This window comes from Nicotiana sylvestris, chromosome 11 (assembly GCF_000393655.2).
Source record: "Nicotiana sylvestris chromosome 11, ASM39365v2, whole genome shotgun sequence".
Lineage (NCBI taxonomy): Eukaryota > Viridiplantae > Streptophyta > Magnoliopsida > Solanales > Solanaceae > Nicotiana > Nicotiana sylvestris.
Window position 1 is genome coordinate 110,142,707 of NC_091067.1, and position 20,974 is coordinate 110,163,680.

At 34.2% G+C, this 20,974-nt stretch overlaps 1 protein-coding gene across 1 annotated transcript; it reads right to left on the minus strand.

Moving 5' to 3' along the window:
• Positions 1 to 11,445: 11,445 nt before the first annotated feature.
• On the minus strand, positions 11,446 to 12,840 carry LOC104237814 (uncharacterized). The gene has a single exon (XM_009792041.1). The coding sequence runs from the start codon at positions 12,838 to 12,840 to the stop codon at positions 11,446 to 11,448; it is 1,395 nt and encodes a 464-aa protein (XP_009790343.1).
• Positions 12,841 to 20,974: the final 8,134 nt, after the last annotated feature.

The window sequence follows — 20,974 nt, forward strand, 5'->3', positions numbered from 1 at the left end:
GAATTTCCTATATTGATCTTCTTTCTTTTGTTTTTCCAGTCTCTAAGGGATTGGTGCAGGCATCACTCTTTGTCCACTGCTTGATGGTTGTTCTTTGTTGAAATTTGGTGGCACAAGAGGTACCACATGTTCTGCAACTTGTTCACTTTCTTTAGCTTTGCCCTTATCAACTTGAACATGTTCAACCACCACTTCAGTGAGTTCTACTGATTCATCTATCTCTAATGGAACTGGAGTGGCTGGTATAGTCTCTCTTTTGGATTGAGCAACTTCTTGCTTCCTGTCTAAATCTCTCCCATTCCGGAGACTTACTGCCATCAGCTAATTTGGGTTTTGCTCCTTGGGGTTAATATTCGTGTCAGCTAGCAATGTTCCCTAGGGGCGGTTATTTAAGGCCATGGACAGCTGCCCCAATTGAGTTTCAATACCCTTAATTGCTGAGTCATGCACTACCAACTTTTCCTGCATCTTACCATTTGTTTCAATGAGTTGTTGCAGCATACCCTTGATTTCTACCATGTTGATGTCTTGTTGCTGATGAGGTGGCTTATATGTCAACTGTTGCTGATGCTGCTGTTGATAGCCCTGTTGTCTCTGATATGGCACCATTTGGCCTTGGGGCCGCATACCTCCAGGTTGAGGCATGTTCGGTCTGTACTGATGGTTGGGTGCTGGCCCCCATTGTTGTCCTCCTTGCCTATAACCCCCAAAATTGTTAACATAATTCATATCCTCTTTTAACCCTTGGTTATCATCTTCTCCACTCCATGAACACACATAAGACTGATTAATACAAGGTGTACATAGTCCTCTATTTGTTGTGTCAACGATATGCACTTGCTTTGTACCCATCTCATCAATCTTCTTTATCAGTATACTCATCTGACTTATGAGTGTGGCTATGTTATTCTGCATGTGAATTATTTGGGTCAAGAGGAACTGAATGCACTATTGGTATCAGGGTTGTACCTCTCGTCATCCACCCCGAATTCTGGGCCATCTTGTCACAGAGGATTTTACACTCTGCGAATGTCTTGCTTAGGAATGCACCCCTAGTTGAAGCATCTACATTGGCTTTTAAATTGCTAACCCCATGTAGAATCTCTGACCGAGCATCTGGTCTGGAATTCCATAGTGGGACACTTCACTAGCATCCCTTTGAATCTTTCCCAAGTTTCCTGCAAGGTCTCAGTGGGCGTCTGCTTGTACTGTAATATCTCATCAATATGTCTTGCAGTCTTGTTGGGCAGGTAAAACTTGTTCAGGAACTGCTTGACTAATTCCTCCCAAGTGGAAATAGAATTTATTGGGAGCGAATTCAGCCAAGTCTGAGCTTCCATAGTCACAGAGAACGGGAACAATAACAGCTTGATGGCTTTTGGGGTGACATTTGGCTGCCTTTGGGTCACACAAATCGATAGAAAATTTTTTAGGTGTTGTTGAGGGTCTTCAATGTGTGACCCGGAGAACAACCCCTTATTCTACATAAGATGCAGCATATTGTTGGTGATCTGGAATGTCTCCGCTTGTATTTGGGGAACAGCAATGGCGGTGGCCAAGTTATCAGCTGTTGGTTGTGCCCAATCATAAAGTGCAGCTTCTGCACAAGAGGTGCCACCACTCTGACGTTTGGGTCATCTTGAGCATTCCTGATGTTCCCATTGACGTTATCTACGTCAACCATTTCAATTTCAATTTGTTCATTTTATTTCAGCTGTTTCTCTTCTTGTTAGCCCGGTTCAATGTCCGGAATGCTTTCTCGGGATCTGAGAGTCCTTCAAAGAGTTCACCAGTTCTCGAAGAGCTTCTAGGCATGCACCTGAGTTACAAAAGAGTTCAACAATGAGAATTTCAATGGGAATAATTTACACCAAGGAAATTTTATCAAAACTAATAATCCTAGAAATTCTTCAAAGTTGTAATAAATAACACCGTTAGTTCCCCGGCAATGGTGCCAAAATTTAATCACGCCCAATTATGCCTTATAAAAGATAAAACGGTCATTGCAAATATAATCCGATTTACAAGTCCGGAGTCGAATCCTCAGGGAACTAACCTATCTATTACAACTCTTAGTGATGCTAGTACAGGCTCAAACAATTTTCGGATGCAAGATTTTTATCAATAAATATTGGAATTTGTTTAACTAAAGTAAAATGATATTAAAACTAACAATATTCCAAATTAAAGATAATTCAATGGTAGAGAGAGATCTAGGGTATTGATTTCCCCAATTGCTAAATTAATTCTTAACTCTTTTGCTATAATCTTGCCGTAATACTCTATGAGGATTATGAGCTATGGGTTACCGTAATTATCTCTCGATCAACTACGATAATTTACTAGAGCATTCTCTCGAACTACTCTAGCTGATAATTTATGCAGCTCTGAATTATCCCACCGAAGTTTCATTATTTTTAACCCACTTTTAAATTCAAGTAATGAATCTCTTTAATTACCCAAAAGTGGTATTGTTCAACAACAATCTAAACTAGTATTCTTTCTCAAGCAACACAAGGCGATTAGACACGATTAATCAAGGGCCCCTTTAATTAATCACCATACAAAACATAGTTGAACAATCATATAATAAACCCGGCTCGATTATAAAAAACTGAGTCAAAACTTTATCTAACAATTAGTTCCATCAACCCTAGACTAAATAATTAGCTACGCATAATTGTTTTCATAATCACAACAGCAAAATTCATAATCAATGATCAATACAAAAGGAAGAAAGATAGAACTCGATGCCGAGTTTTCCTCTTTACCTCTTGCCTCTTCTTGCCTTCAACAAAACTATAAAAACCTTGATACCCTCTCTTTGGGAGACTTTGGCTTCTTATATGTTAAGGAGAGCTGCCCCCGAACTTACAAAATTACCCCTGGAAATAAGGTTCAGCGAATTGACGAGCGCGGCCGCGCTTGGGTCGCGCATATCGCGTTCTATTCTGCCTGGACTAGCGCGGCTGGAGCGCGGCTGGAGCGCACCTGCGCTTAGCCCGCGCTCGTAAGGTTCAGCTATTTTCTACTTTTCTCCTTTTTCTTTCACGCACATTCACCTCCGAGTGGCTTTCCTTGCTCCAAATTAGCTCCAAAAGCTTTTCAATGTCCTCATAATCAACAGTTGCTCCTGCAAAGCACAAAAACCTCAATTAGAGCATTTTGTTATCATTTAGCACTTAAAACATTAATAACGTATGGTTAACTTCGAGCATAAATATCATCTACATAGCATAATATAGGCTACTATCACCAGCTGGGACCGCAAATGCGGTCAGAGTCTCGCAGAAGCGGACTCGCAGGAGCGGGAGATGGAGCACAGAAGCGGGCGCGCAGGTGCGGCCCTCGTTCGTAGAAGCAAACCTTGAGGACTTAAGTGAAGTCCGCACATGTGATGGTTTTTCTGCATGTGCGGAGCCGCAGATGCGGTGGATCCCTCGCAGAAGCGAGATCATTGGGTAGAAAAGGGAAAATTACGAGAGTTTGATCTTATTTTTATTTTGGGACTTTTAGTGCTCAGATTGAGACGATAATTTGAGGTATTTTTAGAAGAAACTATTGGGTAATAATTCTTAACTCATTTTTGGTTTTACCCCACTAATCTATCATTAATTTCATCATTTAATTAAGGATTTGAGTTGAGAAAATTGGGGGGAAAGTTGGAAAGTTCTTCAACCAAATTTTTGGATTTTGATTGAGATTTTGGAATTGGATTTGAGTAATTTTGGTACGAGTGAACTTGTGGTTGAATGGGTATTCACATTTTGTGACTTTTACCCGATTCCGAAACATGGGCCTAGGTCGACTTTTTGGGGCGACTTTTGAAATTCTTGTAAAAGTCTTGATTTCATTAATTAGATTAGTTTATTGTGTTGATAGTATGTAAGTATTTTTGGCTAGATTTGGACCATTCGGAGTCGAAAAATCGAGGAAAAGGCATTCTTGTTGATTGATTGAGCTTGGTTTGAGGTAAGTGGCTTGCCTAACCTTGTGTGGGAGAAATCCCCTTAGGATTTGGTATTGTTGTGACCCTTCAATGATATGCGAGTACCATGTACGCGAGGTGACGAGTGTGTACACGGGCTAATTGTTGTAAAATATGGTTTTATATTGAGCAGTAACATGTTATGTCTTTAATGAGTTATCCCGGTATGTGTAGTTATCCTGTTTAGGTTAATATCGTATGCCTACATGTCTTAAATGCCTATTTGCAATATGTGCAACATGTTTAGTTGATTTTCCTGTTTTTTCTTGGCTTGTATTAGTCTTAAACTGTAGGATTCTTGCTGTTAATTGTTGTTGCCATTGATTTCGAGCTGTGTGTTTACCTTTGGGACTACGAGACGGTACCTCGGAAGATTCCCTTGCATATTTACTGTTGGAACTACGAGGCGGTATCTCGGGAGATCCTCTTGCACATTTACTTTTGAGACTACGAGGTGGTATCTCGGGATATCCCCCTGCACATTTAGTTTTGGGACTACGAGGCGGTACCTCGAGAGATCCCCTTGTATATTTACAGTCCCAAGGCGGTACCTCGGGAGATCCCCCTGTATACTTACTTTTGGACTACGAGACGGTAGCTCGGGAGCGCCCCTGCTATGTATCTCATTGTGTCGTGTTGTTATTTCTCCGTGAATTCTTTTGTTAAATTCTCTGTCTTTCTTCATGTTGTTATATCTTGTCTTATTATTATATCCCAGTAGGGCCCGGACCTGACCTCGTCACTATTCTACCAAGGTTAGGCTTGACACTTATTGGGTACCGTTGTGATGTACTCTTGCTACTCTTTTGCACATGTTTTGTGTGCAGATCCAGGTACCTCTTACCAGCCCCGCTATTAGTCGCGTACTTGCTGTATATCTGCCAGCGTCTGCAGACCTCGGAGGCCCCCTCTATCCCTTATGTTGTTTTACCCTCTATTTCTTTTAGATACTGATGTATAGAAACAGTTAGACAAATTCTTAGAGCTTGTGACTTGTGACTACCGGGTTTTGGGAATATTGTTTATACTCGAGTGCTGGTTAATTTACTTGTACATGCCGAGCGACAACTTATCAGTATATAGTTATCTGTTGAAGCTTAGTTGTTAAATACTATTTTTATTTTTCGTTATCTCCGAAATTATTAAGCTTACTTAGTCGTAGCTACTAGATGCCGTCATGACGTCTTACGGAGGGAGAATTGGATTGTGACATTTCTGTAACTCATCAGCAATATCAATACTTTCACTGAATTTCATAGTTGATTCAGTAACTTGATTAAAAAGTTTCTCCAACAACTTCCTCTCGTTATATCTTTGATCAATTGTACACCATGCACAGATGCCAAAATAACTAGAAACTGACTTGTCTACTGTTATTAAGCACCAACAATTTTGAAAACATTGTTGTCATTACAACATAAATTAATGAAATAAATATCTTATGCATCAAGTTTTACTTAATAATTCGAAAAATAGTTTTAGCTAAAATCATCATCGACACCAAGTGCAACAACGGCAAAGTGAACAAACATATCGTTGGCCAGTTGAGGCGCTGTTGTTGCAGCATCCTTCTGATCTTTTTCTTGTGTTTCACTCAAGCATGGTATTTATTTTTTCTCCATATCTTTTTGCCTTGCTTGATATTTATTTGTTCTTTATCCTTGCCGCACGATAGTAGAGTGTCTTAATTATTTAACTTTCTGACATGTGTAAATAAAGCAGTAATAATATGTGGGCAATCTCTCTGTGCAAAAAAAATGGGCAAGAAAAACTAACATGACTATTCTCTAAAACTATTGTTAATTTATTTTTTGTACTCTTCTAACAGCTTACTTAGATTACTCAATCAGATAGAGCAAGCGAAACGGATGGGAGGAACATACATTAGGAATATCGAAAATATTATGTGCTTCATTACATGTTTGTATCTCATAAAAGTAAAATAAATAAAATAATCATACATTGTCATATTAAAATATAATTTTATATCTAAAATGATATCTAATCATTTTGACCTTGATAAATAAATCATTGCATGACTTTGTATACACGTGCAACACACAAGTATTCAGGTAGATGGTCAAAACTTCTATGACCTTTATCACTTCCAATTCATTCTTGAAAACAAAGAACTGCAAATTATTTACAATTTCAAGCCACACAGCCTTTTCCTTTTCCTTCCTAGCAATGACTCTAGCGATCAGATCAACCACCAAAGGAAGCCCTTTACAATTTTGGACTATTCTTTTACCAACATCTAATAGTTCATCAGGGCAACCTTATTTTCCAAACGGAAAAGGGCCAAAACTATTCCTATCGTTTGCTAAATGATTTATAAATACCCTCCGTCCATCTATCCGTTCAAAAAAATACACGACGTTAATTCTACTAACAAAAATATTCTCGCGACTAACGATAAAATTGGTGGGTCTTTCATTTAATGACGTGATACTTTTTAACTGGGCCATGTGGCAATCTTTGACTGGAACAAAAAATAAATATTATTTCAACCTATTTACCTTATCCGATCCATTTACAAAAATGGGTGGTATCTATTACACCCATTCCCACTCATTTAACCTCCCCCTTTCTTCTTCCGCAATCATAATCCGACGATGACGGCGAGAAATGCAACATGGTGGTGACTAAAGAAGAGAGTAAATTGGGGGTAAAGATTCAGTTCTGGTGGTAACTAAAGAAGAGTACAAGAAATGCAAGTCCAGTCATCCAATTTTCTTCTCTAACAAAGGAAAAATCATTTATAAATTGGAGCAACCTGGGTTATACTACTTCATCAGTGAAGTATCAGAACATTGTGAGAGGGGTTTGAAAATGATAATCAAGTTTTAGAACCAGAATTCCCTCCTCAATCTGCTAACCAGACTTCCCCAACTAGTAATGGTGCTACTGCTGCTGCTACTCCAACTGCAATGGTGTTTGTGGTTTTATTCTTTGGAGCTCTTCTTTATTAGTTTATGAATCTTGAATATTCTATATTTTTGAAGTTAGGTACTTTCTATTAGTTGATTATGAACTCATGGGATTTGTTTTTTAGGCTTCAATGTTGAAATAATTTATTTTACCAGATTAAACATGGGAAAAAAATAAAAATAAAAATTAGGCGGGTCAAATAAATAGGATCGGACCAGGTAAATGGGTAAAATAAGACCCATATTTGATTCTTGGTCAATAATGCCACGTGGCCCAGTTAAAAATTGCCACATCATTAAATAAAAGACCTACCAATTTTACCGTTAGTCGCGAGGGTATTTTTGTTAGTAGAATTAACGTCGTGTGTTTTTTTGGATGGATAGATGGACGGATGATATTTATAAACCATTTAGCAAACGATAGGAGTAGTTTTGGCCCTTTTCCGTTTTCCAAATACCATTTTCTCTAATAACTCCAAACTTTCTTCTGGTCTTAGCAATCAAAGGTTAAGAGGATTACTATATGGCGTTTTGCATGCAAAGCCCCTTTCTTTTCTCGAGTTATCATAATAAATCTACTTCCTTTCTTAACTTCAGGAAAAAGTATTCTCAACTTATCTCATGCTGCAATATCCCACAAGTCATCTAATTAGACTATAATAACAAGAAAGGATTGCTCAGATGATCAGCACTCCCGCCTACCATCCCAAGTTCGAGTTACATCTCATACATAGGATTTCCTCCCCCTCATATATGATTGGTTGAATGTGTCTATGGTGACACTGGTAATTACTAGTGCTTTTACTGGTACTTGGTAACATATCTGTGCATATCTTCCTCTCAATTTTGACCAAGTGCAAGAATCAATTTTAAGAAGCATGCTTGGTCTTCCTCCAATCTTGACCAATATTTCTTATCGTAAAATTCTGTTGGTAATTGGGAAAGTCTTATTGAGACAATCGTAGAAGACAGTTTAGTTTCTGCTAGGACAAAATTTGGTTCCCATCTCCTAACTATGAGGAAATGGCCAATAACGAACCAAGGACCACTATGTAATGCCTTCATGGTGTCCTCCATGCTAAATTTGACAATGGAAAAGTCTCAACCTAGCTAGCTAGATCCATTAGGATTAAGCTCTTCGGAGGTTTCCATAGCTCAACAAGCTTAGCATGGTGTTAAATTCTCCTCCCATGGATTCTAAAATTTCGATTTATATGATACGGTTTTGTCGATTCTATTGTCTTGCCTGGTAGTTCAGTTGCTTTGCAATAATATTGAGCGTACGTGTGAAGTTTATGTATTCTTTCTTGAGTAGGGTTCTTAAGGTGTGAATGAGAAATGTACCTTTTGGATTGTCTATAAGATTCGGAGGTTTGACCTTATTTTTTATGCACAAAAAATTATGAAATCTATACCCTCTTCTCTTCTCTTCTTGTTTTTCCAAAATAAAAGTAAGTGTCAAGTGTGATCTGTTTTGTCATTTGAGTCCGTTGAAATTCTGTAAAAAAGCTTTAAAGCGTCGCTATTACATAATAGTTTGTTCCCTTTTTTGCTGGGATAAATTAATCCATAATCTTGGGTAGAGTCGGAGCTAGAATAGGAAGTTTCTGGGTTTAGGATTTTAGCCTTTTTAAGTTATTGAGTTCTAAATTAATAATTTGAACAAATTAAATGAATTTCTTAAGACAATATAGAGTTTGGACCGAAATTACTAGGTTCGGCCGAACCCGCACCTCGGTCTCTAGCTCCATCGCTGATCTTGGGCAACAATGAGGGGATTAAATTCCGTAAGGACATACAGTAAGCTCTGTGGGCTTGGAATTATTTAACATTTCCGTTTATTTATTTTTCAATTTAGTTTGTATTTTCTGATTTACTATTTTGAATACAAATTTATAACATCTTGCTAATGAAAGAATTTTTCTTCGTATTTAATCACACATGCCAAAGGTAAAAGTGTACTCCATCCGTTTTAATTTATATGAGTTAGTTTGACTTGACACAAAATTTAAGAAGAAAAAAAAATATTTGTGGTCTTTAAATTTTAAGGGGTAAAAGCTTTGTAGGTCAATAACATGTGTGTGGCTATAAAAGCTTCTCATTAAAGGTAAAATGAGTAAAATGAAGAGTTTAAAGTTGAATTATTTTCAATTATAGAAATGTGTCATTTTTTTTAAATAGACAAATAAAGAAAGTGTGTCATCTAAATTGAAATAGAGGAAACAATAGAATAAGCTAGTATAGGTTGTTATTGAATTTTTTGACTTACCTGAACGTTCTTTTTTTCGGTCAGGATAAAGATTCTTAGCTCCAACTTGTCACCTATTGATTTGGATGATAACAAATTCATTAGTGGTAGCTCAATATTGACTTGATATAATTTTAATCAAAGAATATTTATTTGTATTGTAATCAAAGAATATTTATTTGTAGTCTTTTTGACATGTTTGTTCAATGAAGAAAGATTTGCTAAGATTCAGCGAAGATCTAGCACATATGGAAAAAAGAATATCGTGCGATTTATGAAGATTTAATATGCCTATTATTAGAGATATTATGTTATTAAGGAAGATATGAAAAAAGGACACGCCCAAATCAAGGAACTAGAATTGTGAGAGAAAAACTAGTTATTGTGAAAGAAAATTTTTCTATGGAAGGAAAGACATGCTCAAGTTTGAAATTGAATTTGACTATATTTGGGGGGGGAAATGTTGCTGGATTTGTTACTACTAACACTAAACCGTAGTTAAATAATGCATATAGTTTTACCTTAATTTATTATTTAATGGGAAAATGCATAAGTACCCTATTCTATACCCGAATTTCCAATTACACATTTTTCCTTTACGGGATTTTTATTACCCCTGAACTATTATAAAGTGTAATAAACACACTAACTTTTTACTGTTAGTGAGGAAATATTTTATTACGGAAGTACAACTTGCCGTACATTCTATGACTTTTCAAGGTTAGAACTCAATTCTTTTTCTGTTGGCTCCCACATCGGGCTATTGTAGCATGATGTTTCAAGCCTTTTAGATGTGATTTTATATAAGTTAATTTTAAAATTTTAACATGAAATGATAATTGTACATTTATAGTATCATGAGTGAAGGCTGTGATGTGAGATAGAGGTGTTAAATAAGGATAAGAACTGATTTATATTAATAGGTTCTTAAGTTAGGCTCAACGTTTATTTTTCTATTATTTTCGTTTTTGTCAAAACGACATAGTTCGAACTTCTCACATATATAAAATTATGTCATCGCTATAAACTCATCGCCGTGTTATCTCATTTGTCGACAGTACTATGAGTCTTCTTCGTTTAGCTTCTTTTTTATAAATTCACTTAACGAGTCAATGATTATTGTTGAGCCCATTGTAATGCCGGAAGCAAATATATGAATTAATAATGTAAGGATTATATAGTGTAGGGATTATTTGTTAAGGAATGTTTAGTTTGATATATTACAAATTAGTATACAATGTACAATTGAAACATTTTGTCTGCTTTTTAAACAAACGAATATCTTTTATTATTATGAGGTTAGTTTGGTTTTTAGCATTTTTAATCTATGTACACTAATATTTCCATTCTTATCCACATTTTTCGTCCATAAAATAATACTAGACTACCACATAATTTATGCAGATGTTGTTTTTTAGATAAACAAAAAAGAATAACTGAGTTGTATTAATTAGTTTTGATTTTTATGTGTTGACTCCTCAAATCCCAACCAAATATTTTACAACTTATGCTGATTTTTATGTGGATAACCACCGCATGGTCTATCTCAAGTTAATTATATATATATATATATATATATATATATATATATATATATATCATCGTTTCCTTTTAACTGTTTCAAAACTTAAACGTGCTTTTTACTGGATTATTTGATGGAACTAGAAAGAAGAATGATCTTTGTTTTCCTAAACATTGGAAGAAAATATAAGTAGATGGAATAATAGAAAACTCATTAAAGTGTAATTGGAATAATAGAAAAATCATTAACTTAATTGGAATAATAAAAAACTCTTCAAAGTGTAATTGGAATAAAAGATAACTCACCCCTTTCTAGTTCAATATATTTACATTACATGGTGTAAATCTAATAAGTATACTCATCTCATCGCTGGATAGTCCAAAAACTTCGGTATCAATTTTCTTGTTAAAAACTTTTCCTAAAATAATTAAAACAGAAAAGACATCATTTTGTAAATTGAAGGAGTTAAAAAGGAAAAAAATCTAAATAAATCAACTAATTAAAGGAATGTATTAATGAACCTTAGCTGCGAAGACTAAAACCCAATTGGTTACCTTGCTTCTGTGAGAAAATAAAAGAACAAAATTTCAATAAGAAATAAAACATGTATTGTTCCAAAGGAGAAGCTAGCCATTAATTCAATAATAATAATAAAAAAAAATCCTAAACAACGCAATGGGAAGCATATTGATCTGAGCAAAAGACCCAAAAAAAGAAAAAACCCTAATTTGCAGATTCAGAAAATGTGCTTTTATTTCTACCTATAACAATCATCTACATCAGGCAACTCATTAAGATCAAAATCAAGAACTTTACTAGCATTACCAATATTAATCTCGGATTCATCATCTTGTGCTGCAGATTTTATCTTAGTTTCTTGATCGATCGTATTCTCAATTGTCATCTTGAACTTGTTATGACTTGACCTATGACCTCCCAACGCTTGGTGACTTGTAAACGTCTTGCCACATATGCTACACATATTTTTCCCCGGTGTCACATTTTTAATTTGTTGCTTCTGATCAGACCTTCCACAGACCCCACTTATGAAATTACACTGAGTTTTTTGTTGTTGTTGTTGCTTCTGATCAGGCATTGATCGCTTCTTGTTAGCCATGACAAAACAATCTCTTGATTCAATACCCGAACAATAATCATCCTCTATATCATAAGCCTTTCTCTTGCCTTTAGCTTTATCCTTCAATGGAAGATCAGGAGTGACTGAATTGCTACACATAACTTCTAACTCCTCGGTTTTCGTGTGGCAATTTTTCGGGGAATTGATATTGTTGACACCATTGACTAATCTTATGAGCTGATGAACAGCATCCTGAAGTTCTTTATCATCTGAATTTGAGATTGATGATGATAATTTGGCGGATCTCCCTCGCTTATCTTTCACAGCCCAACTCTTCAAACAATCTTTTAAATCAACGTTTGGAAAAGCAGGTGCAACATTAATATTAATATTAATATTGCTAGCTGATTCAATTTTTCTAGCTGATTCAATCTCATGTAATTCTTTGTACTCTTGAGTATTAAGAAAATAATCGTCGTTATCATCATCATCATCATCATAATCAAGGAAATTATTAGCCGGAAAAACTAACACCCCTTTATTTTTGAAGTTGTCTTTGTTATTAGGAGGTTTCATACCTCTCCAATCTCTATCAGGATGACATCTCATATGACCAAACAAAGATTTTTTTGATGGAAAATTCTTACCACAAAGATCACATATTATTTTCTTAACCCCATCTTCTTCTTCTTCTAACAAGATTCTTGATCTCTTTGAAGATTGACCATAATTGTTGACTTTGAGTTGTTTATTTTTCCAAGATTCTTCTCTATTATTTGCTTGAACATGTGCACTGCTCATATGACCTCCTAAAGCTTTTCCTGAGCTAAATTGTTTTCCACACTCACTACATATATGATCCTTTTTTTTCAAGATTTCTTCTTCTTGACCACCATTTATTTCTTTTTCTTCCTCCTTCTCAACAACCTCTTCAAGCTTTGGCATCTTTATTTTCACTTTTAAACTACTCTTATCACCACTAAAAACAGCTTTTTCACAACATCTATTAATTTCTTGAAGAGATCTCTTTGTGCTCTTTAACTCATGATTCTCTTCTTGATTATCAGCTTCCATATATAGGATAAATATCCAAGAAAACAAGAGCTAAACTCAAGAAAAGAAAAAAGAAAGAGTTGAATAAATATCAGTAAGAAGAAGAGAGGAGAAGATGGTTGAGTCTAAAAACCCTAGAATAAGAAAAAGGAAGAGAGAAGGTCACTAGAGGCAGTATAAGAGACAGAAATAAAATATAGTAAGTGAGTAGGAAACAAAAACTATTGATAGGAATAGAACGAAATAATAGAGAGGCTATACTCATGAAAAAGGTGAAAAGGCATTAAGTTATATACTGAAAAGGTAAAAAGACATTAAGTAAGGAAAGAAGCTGCTTTGTAGTAAGACTCAAGATCTATGTCAATCTATAAAGAATATATAATAACCGTTTCCCTAAAAATGTGGGTACATTATATTGTAGATGAGTCCTTGATATATTTTGGATCTCAGTATGGCTAGAGGAAATGATCTTATAGTCCACTTTTAATTTAAATAAAAAAATAATTGACTCTACGAAAATCTCATGTGTTATTTTTACACATCTCTTGTTGTCGTTACTAAAAAAATATAAAAATTAGCGGCGGACAAATTTAGTAATTAAAAAAAAATTATTTAGCGACGAATTTGCGGCAAAATATTAAGAAATTCTTTTAGCTACGAGCAATTTAGCGATAGATTAGTGATGAAGTTAATTTTATTTTTTTTGTAGTGTGTTATTATTTAGTAATCTCCCATGGAAAATGTCATATTACTAAAATAACGTTTTTAATACATTACAAATTAAAATTAAATCTCCCATCGATCTAGTGTTTGCAAATTAAAATAGTTGTCTTCTTACTTTTGAGAATAGTTGGTAGCTCCATCTTTTACAAAGGTTATTTTGTATATATCTATAATTTAAGTTATATATATACCGATTGTTTAATGAATTTTTTACGCCTAACAGAAATTCTCCTATTTTTATCTTAACTAGTCTTATGGTACGAGCGTTGCGCGTGTAACCTATCTAAATGAGTATAAAGCTTTTACAAAACCATATAAACGATATTTGAATTATAAAGTAAAAGTGTAATTTATATTTAAAAAAATATTGATTTTATATAACTGACTCAATAAAGAATATCGATTTATACCTTCTTTAATTATGTTTTCTTTTTCTCTTTTAACTGTTTCATTAGATTGAGCTCATATGTTGTTATATTTTATGTCTTTGCAAAAGCTTCCAAATTCTAATCTTCAATTTTTGGAGATTTAAAATAAGATCTACAGTTTTATTAGCAGATTTCCAACGTACGTTTATATGCACTTTATCTAAGACATATATGAAAAAAGTCATAATTACTTTATATAATTCAAATAAGCAAAAAAATTATAATTAATTTTCTATTTGGTTTTGAATTCCTAATAATTAGGTGTTTCTATACCTATGTAGTTCGAATAAGGTAATATTTAATAACTATAATTTTAGATTATTTTAAAATCTTAAATATTAGGAGAAGAACTAAATTACGATTATATCCAATATATAACCTATTTTCAAATGGTAAAAAAGGCGAACGACATTTCGCTAAAGGCATTCGTGCTTTTAGTATAGTATAGATATCCTACCATCGAATAGTAATTGCATATATATAACTAATCATTATTCATGGAGCAAAAAAATTGTAATCAAGTTTAACTGTTAATAATATTAAACAATGAATGAATTCCAAGTAACAAAAGAAGAAAGAAAAAATAAAAAGAGATTTCTGCTAATCAATACTTTATTAATGCTAATAAACGTGCAACAAGTGGAGATCCTAAATACTCATGGCAGTTAACACTACTTTCTCCCGTCCAAAATAAGTGATTTTTTAGCTGTTTTCACATAGATTAAGAAATACTTTTAACATTAATTAATAATAAAATTGACCATATTAACCTTTACTATCTCTTCACATAAATACTCCTAACACATACTCCAACATTATTTACTCCAAGGGCAATATAGGAAAAATAATAATTAATTCATTCTTGAAATTTGGAAAAATCACTTATTTTGGACCACAAAAAAGAGCCAAAAAATCACTTATTTTGGACCGGAGAGAGTAATATAAATATTTAATATAGCGGTAAATTTTGGAACAAGTGCGCAGCAAAGTATAGGTAAAAAAACCTAAGGTGAAATGAAAAGGGAAGAAAGAGGATAAAACTAAGAAGGGGATGTTGATAATCCAAACCACAAAATAAAATAGATATTTTATTTCTAGAATCACAATCAGATCTTGAGATAGAAGGGAAAGAATATCCTTAATCTAAACTTGGAGTGATATATGAATTTTTTAACACAAAATTAGAGGGAAAAATGATGCTAACAAAAAATTTAGTTGCACCATTTTTCCATTTTCTTTTGGTTGATATTCACTAATCTCGACTGATTTCTGTCTCTTTAACGTGTTAAGTCATATTTATGCATGTATTGCAGTGTTTCGTGGTTGTACAACATTGAAGCAAAAAATATGAAAATCTAGGTGACTTCCTCCAAACCCAAATAAGAGGTTCTGCACGCTAATATTTTAACCAAAATCGAGCATTTACACACAATCAAACTAATTTTCATGGTTAAGTGATGAATTAAGTTGAGAATATTTATCATTTAATTATTATTTAACGTTAATCATATTTAATATTTATAGACGCATGTGTGGATTGTTGTTAACATTTTTTATCGTTTTGCACAGTCAAATCCTTCGGACTTGGTACAGATTGAAAGGAAAAGAGTTTGAGGACGGAACTTATTCTTTAGTAGTCTAGCAACTTCAACTTTTTATCACTCTTTTATTTTAGTTTATTGTATTGTATCAAATTCTCATGAACGGAAAATCGATCCAACCCGAAAATCAAACCAAACCAATTAAGTAAACCGATATTTATTTTGATTTGGATTGGTTTTGGTTTTAAATTTTAAAAACCGATAATATTTGATTTGGTTTTGGTTCTATGATAAAAAACCGAAAATTAAACCGAACCAAACCGATTAATTATATACAAAATTTAATAATTATTTATATACAATATAATATCTTTTTCTAAATAATTTTAAATATTTTATGCAATCTAATTGTTATTTTAAATTTTGGTTTATCCTACTTATATCTTAGAAGATTGCCTAAGCCCAAAACAATAGGAATCGACCAATTTTCTTTTCCTTAAGAGACTTTAATTCTCTAACCCTCCGCACATACTTTTGCCTAACAGAAGAGTTAAAAAAAATCCTACCATAAGAGTAAAGAAAGCAAACTCAAATTGCAGGACTACAGTGGCTAAAGCTTGAGAAAGCAAACTTTTAGTTTGTTTTTTTGTTCATTCTTTTCATATAAAGAGGTAAATAAACTTTCAGTTCCGAAGAAAATATATAAAAAAGTATAAATTTAGCAAATTATTTTCATATCATTGTCTAATGTTGTTTCACTATTATCGACTTATTATTAGCTTACTAAGAACCGAAAAACCGAACCAAACTGAACCAAACCAATGACAACCAAACCGATGGTTTGTATTTAATTTGGTTTGGTTTTGGTTTTAAAATTTTAAAAACCGATTAAATTAGTTTGGTTTTGGTTTTAATAAAAAACCGATCAAATCGAACCGTGAACACCCCTACTCATGAGCATTTGAAAAAAGATAACTATGAAATTTATTTTAAAATTTTTGTTGTGAGTTAAATGTATGTAACTGAGGTATTGACTAATGTTTTAACAACATAAATTGAAAAAAAAAAAAAGGAAAGCAGAAATACCATCTAAAAAGATAAATAACAATTTGAGCACAGTGATTTTTGTTGAAGATAAAAAGTTAAACTGTAGGGAAAAGAAAAAAATGTTATCGAGTCGAAATAAAACAAAGTAAAAGCATTTTTACAGATAATTAAGAAAATATTTTTCTTAAAAAAGATTTTAGGAATTGATATTCTTTTGATATGAGCAACAATATCCTTATGGTACAAACGAGTTTATTTACCAGAAAAAAGAGCAATTCTTTTCGGTGCGAACACATTAAATTAGTTGAATATGAAGTCATTATTTAATGTCTATATCAAAACACAATCTTTTCAGTAGCTTAAAAAGGAAAGAAAATATCTTTCCGAATTCAAACAATCTACTAGATGCAAAAGAAATTTTTAGTTTATTTTTCCTTTATAGTAATTTATTTTAACATAAAAATTAGTGCTAATATTTCATTTTTAATTTCTAAAAAAATATTTATTTTCAAATCTTTTAGACCTTTTTTGTCTTGTAATTGTGTATGAATGAATTATAAAATACTTTTAAAGTGCTCTGGAATAAATAAAACAAAAAAATATTAGAGCCCTGAAAAAGGAGACATACTCCTTTCTAACCCAATCCATTCGGGTTGCCCCTGCGAGCAGTTTAGAGCAAATGTAAGGATTTTTACATTTGAGTTAAATCCCCCTCAACAAAAACTCTTAGAATTTTGGAATTTTAGTCAATGTAGGACATTTATGCCTTCGCAAACTTATTTTCTTATGTCTATCTAATATTGAAGTCTGCACCAACTACAATATTTTGGATAAATACTTACTTGCACTCGGCTTTACATTAAATTAAATTATTTAATCTTATCAGCTAAAAGTTAAGGTGATAATGCAAATCACTCAACCATAGTTGTAGTCAGTTTAGCAAAGCTTTCAAAATCTATGTAATGCCACTAAGGCACTAACATTCTATAACTAATTTGAAACTCATCTGAGGTTTCATGACGTGATTAGGTTTTGTTAATGGACATACGAGGTAATATGAGACGATATGGTGGCTTGAAAATACTCAAAGCGGGCAAAAAGGTGTCACAGGGCACAACCACCACTATGCACAAAACAGAATATATATAGTTTTAGTTGAAGTCGAGTGGTTGTGCGCCGCACAGAGCCTGAAAGAAATTCCTTACAATTGGCTTGACATTATGGTTGTGCATCGCACAACATCTGCGATCGTTCCATGTTTCTCCAGATATAAAAGGCATTTCGGGAGAGAGAAATTCACTTATTTCTCAGCATTTTAGAGAGCTTGTTGAAAAGAAAAATGACCTAGGGCTTCACCAATCCAGCCAAGGTAAGATTCATAACATAGGTTCAAGTTAAAAACATTGGATTAACATCATCTAACACCCTCTAATCCAAATACTTAGGTTTCCATCCATGAATTCAAAGAGTTCTTCAAGATCCAAAACATAGAGTATGATGTGTAAACGGCATTCAAGGAAATTCTTCTATTCCGTACTACTAAAGTTACAAACTTTACGACTTCTAACAATGTTTATATACGATTGATGGAGTTTATGGGGACAAACAATATGAAGGGTTGTAGATTTTGGGTTGAGTAAGTAGTTGAGTTAACCATTTTAACCACTTATTGTAGATTTTGGAGGGTTGAGTATGCGAGTTTATTGATAGAGGACCTTGACAGCTGATTTGAGAAAAGTTGAGATTACTTCCCTAAGTTAAAAGCTTGACAAGATAATGCCTAATGAGAAAATGCTTGATAATAAATTGTATGATTTCCTTGAGTGTAATCTTTATCCTACCTGTTTAAAAAGTTGTAGTGCTTAAATGCTAGGAATTCAATCATAAGTTCATGATACAAATCATCTTAAAGAAAGTGTTTAGTCTTGCATTGCATGATAACTCAATTAACTCATACTATTAGAAGTAATTAAATTGCTCGCTTTAGTTTAATGACATGATTGTTATTGCTATTGCTGCACTTGTTCACTCATATTAGATTAGATACAAGTTATCATATATGGCTCGAGAGAAGTATCCAACCTCCCCAAGCGTGAGTGGTACGAAGCCTAGGGTTAGCTCCCATACACTGGCAGATAATAACGTGCTTAGATTATGGCTTTAGAGAAGTGATCAACCTCCTCGAGTGTGAATGCCACCAGGGTTAGGAATAGATCAGCTATCCCCATACTTTCAGGTGCCATTGTTTGTCAAACACGTTTATCATAATAAATTAACTTCATTGAAAATTCAGTTTCAGAGCATAACTCAGATTTCATGCTTTAGTTTCAGCTCTCAAATGCCAGTGTTAATTAAACAAATAGCTTAAATTAGGTTACTGCATTTTATTATAATTATTTAGCCCGGAGTAGTCTTGTTCCTTCGGTGGTCAACATGACTTACTAGGTATCCTTTGATTATACTTAGCCCGTTTGAGTCTATGTCATGTGGCAGGTGTTAAGGATATAGGTGACGGAATACGTGACTAGAGGCAAGCTTTCTAGATTCAGGTTGCAGGCTTTGGTGATTCATCCTAGCAATAAAGAGTTTTTTCCAGTCTTTTATTTCTTTTTAGGCACTTATGTTATTCTTGGGGCTTCCCATGGTATGGTGTGGTACAATTTTGAAAACTTCGGTATGGTAATTTCGATATTCAATTTTAAAAATACAATATCATCATATCAAATTAGTTCGATATGGTTCGATATTTATATGTTTGGTTTCGGTAGTATATGGTGTAAACTGGTAACCACAGTTATTCGACTTAGACTAAAATCAAGTGAATGAAAAAAGGCATTACCGCATGAATTTGCTTACACCGTTGCATGCAGCATCTAGTCCTTCATGCATCTTGTATACGGTTTAAATCGGGCCTACCCGATTTTACTACTTGATCGAGGCTAGGGAATTACGTCGAAGGTCGGCCTCGCAACGGACTAGGCCGAGGTACGAGGACAAGGCACTGAGTTCGAGGACCGAGACACTTATCGAAGATCGAGGTCAGTAGCGATCGAGACCAAAAGAGACAGACATTGAGCAAAGCACAATAACAAAAAGGCGAGATATCCATGACTGGCCAAAGATCATGACATAAATCTCGGAACAGATCAAATCAAGGGCGGTTATTTAGTTAATCATGGGATTTACTTCCGTATTAGAATTATACCATAAATAGGATTCATCTACTATATAAAGAGGGTCCCAATTATTTTTTATCCATCTTACATTCACGCATATCAAAGCAATACAATACGTTCTAGCTTATATTCTTGTTCATTAGTTTGCTTCTTAACTATTTTGGGCATCGATCAGTTCAAGGGCACTTAAGCTCGAGGGTTGAATCACGTTTCAAGACTGGTTTGCTTTATATCATTGTCAATCTTTACTGCTAATTTCTACGTTTATCAATTGGTAGGTAAAATCACGTGTCCTTAAAACCACATTGTAAGTTTATTGTTATCCAATTTTTAGGGTAAATAGTTTGGCGCCCACCGTGGGACTAAGGATAATAGTGATTACCTAGTATTAATCCTCATAACACACATTGATTTACGCTTGTTCTCATAAGTGTCTTTAATTTCAGGAATCAATATGTCAAACTCTCAAGCAGTGCCCACTCACACAAACACCGGCCTTGGTCTTCATGGCGAGAACGAAAATATAGTCGCCCCGGGAAACGGAGTGCCTGCAGTCAATCCCGATGGACCAACGACCATAGATCCATACGATGTCAATTCTCGTGTTGCCATTCATGAAAATTTAGGCACTAACCCTGAAAATAGCACCCGCAAAGATGCTCGGGCTGCCAATCAGAACGTACAGATCGGTGAAGAAGGCAGAATTAGCCTTCGAATGATATTTGAAATGTTGCAGACTCAGCAAGCTGCGATAGTGCAAGTCCAAAATCAGAATCGAGCACAAAGCATAATTGAGCTCGATACATCACAGGAAGTTATTCATAGGGTCGAACCTGTACCAGAGAAATTAAATGATAATGGATCAGGAACTGACCCTACCATCATGAAAATGCTCGAGGATCTCACTAAATGGATCAAATCGGGAGAAAAGAAAATCAAGGCGAATGACAAAAAGGTAGAAATGTACAATTCATGAGTTGACCAAATACCAGGGGCACCCCCGATTCTAAATGGTTTGGATTCGAAGAAGTTTGTGCTGAAGCCTTTCCCTCCAAGTGTGGCTCCGAAGCCCATTCCAAAGAAGTTCTGCATGCCAGAAATTCCCAAATACAATGGAACCACTGATTCTAATGAGCATGTTTTCTTATACATGTGCAATAAAAGGAAATGACTTAGAAGATGATTAAATTGAATTTGTTCTATTGAAGAAGTTTGTAGAAACTTTATCAAAGGGGGCAAT

Bases quoted from the DNA above. Each gene is read 5' to 3' on its own strand.
- LOC104237814 (XM_009792041.1), bottom strand. From the start codon at position 12,840: ATGGAAGCTGATAATCAAGAAGAGAATCATGAGTTAAAGAGCACAAAG.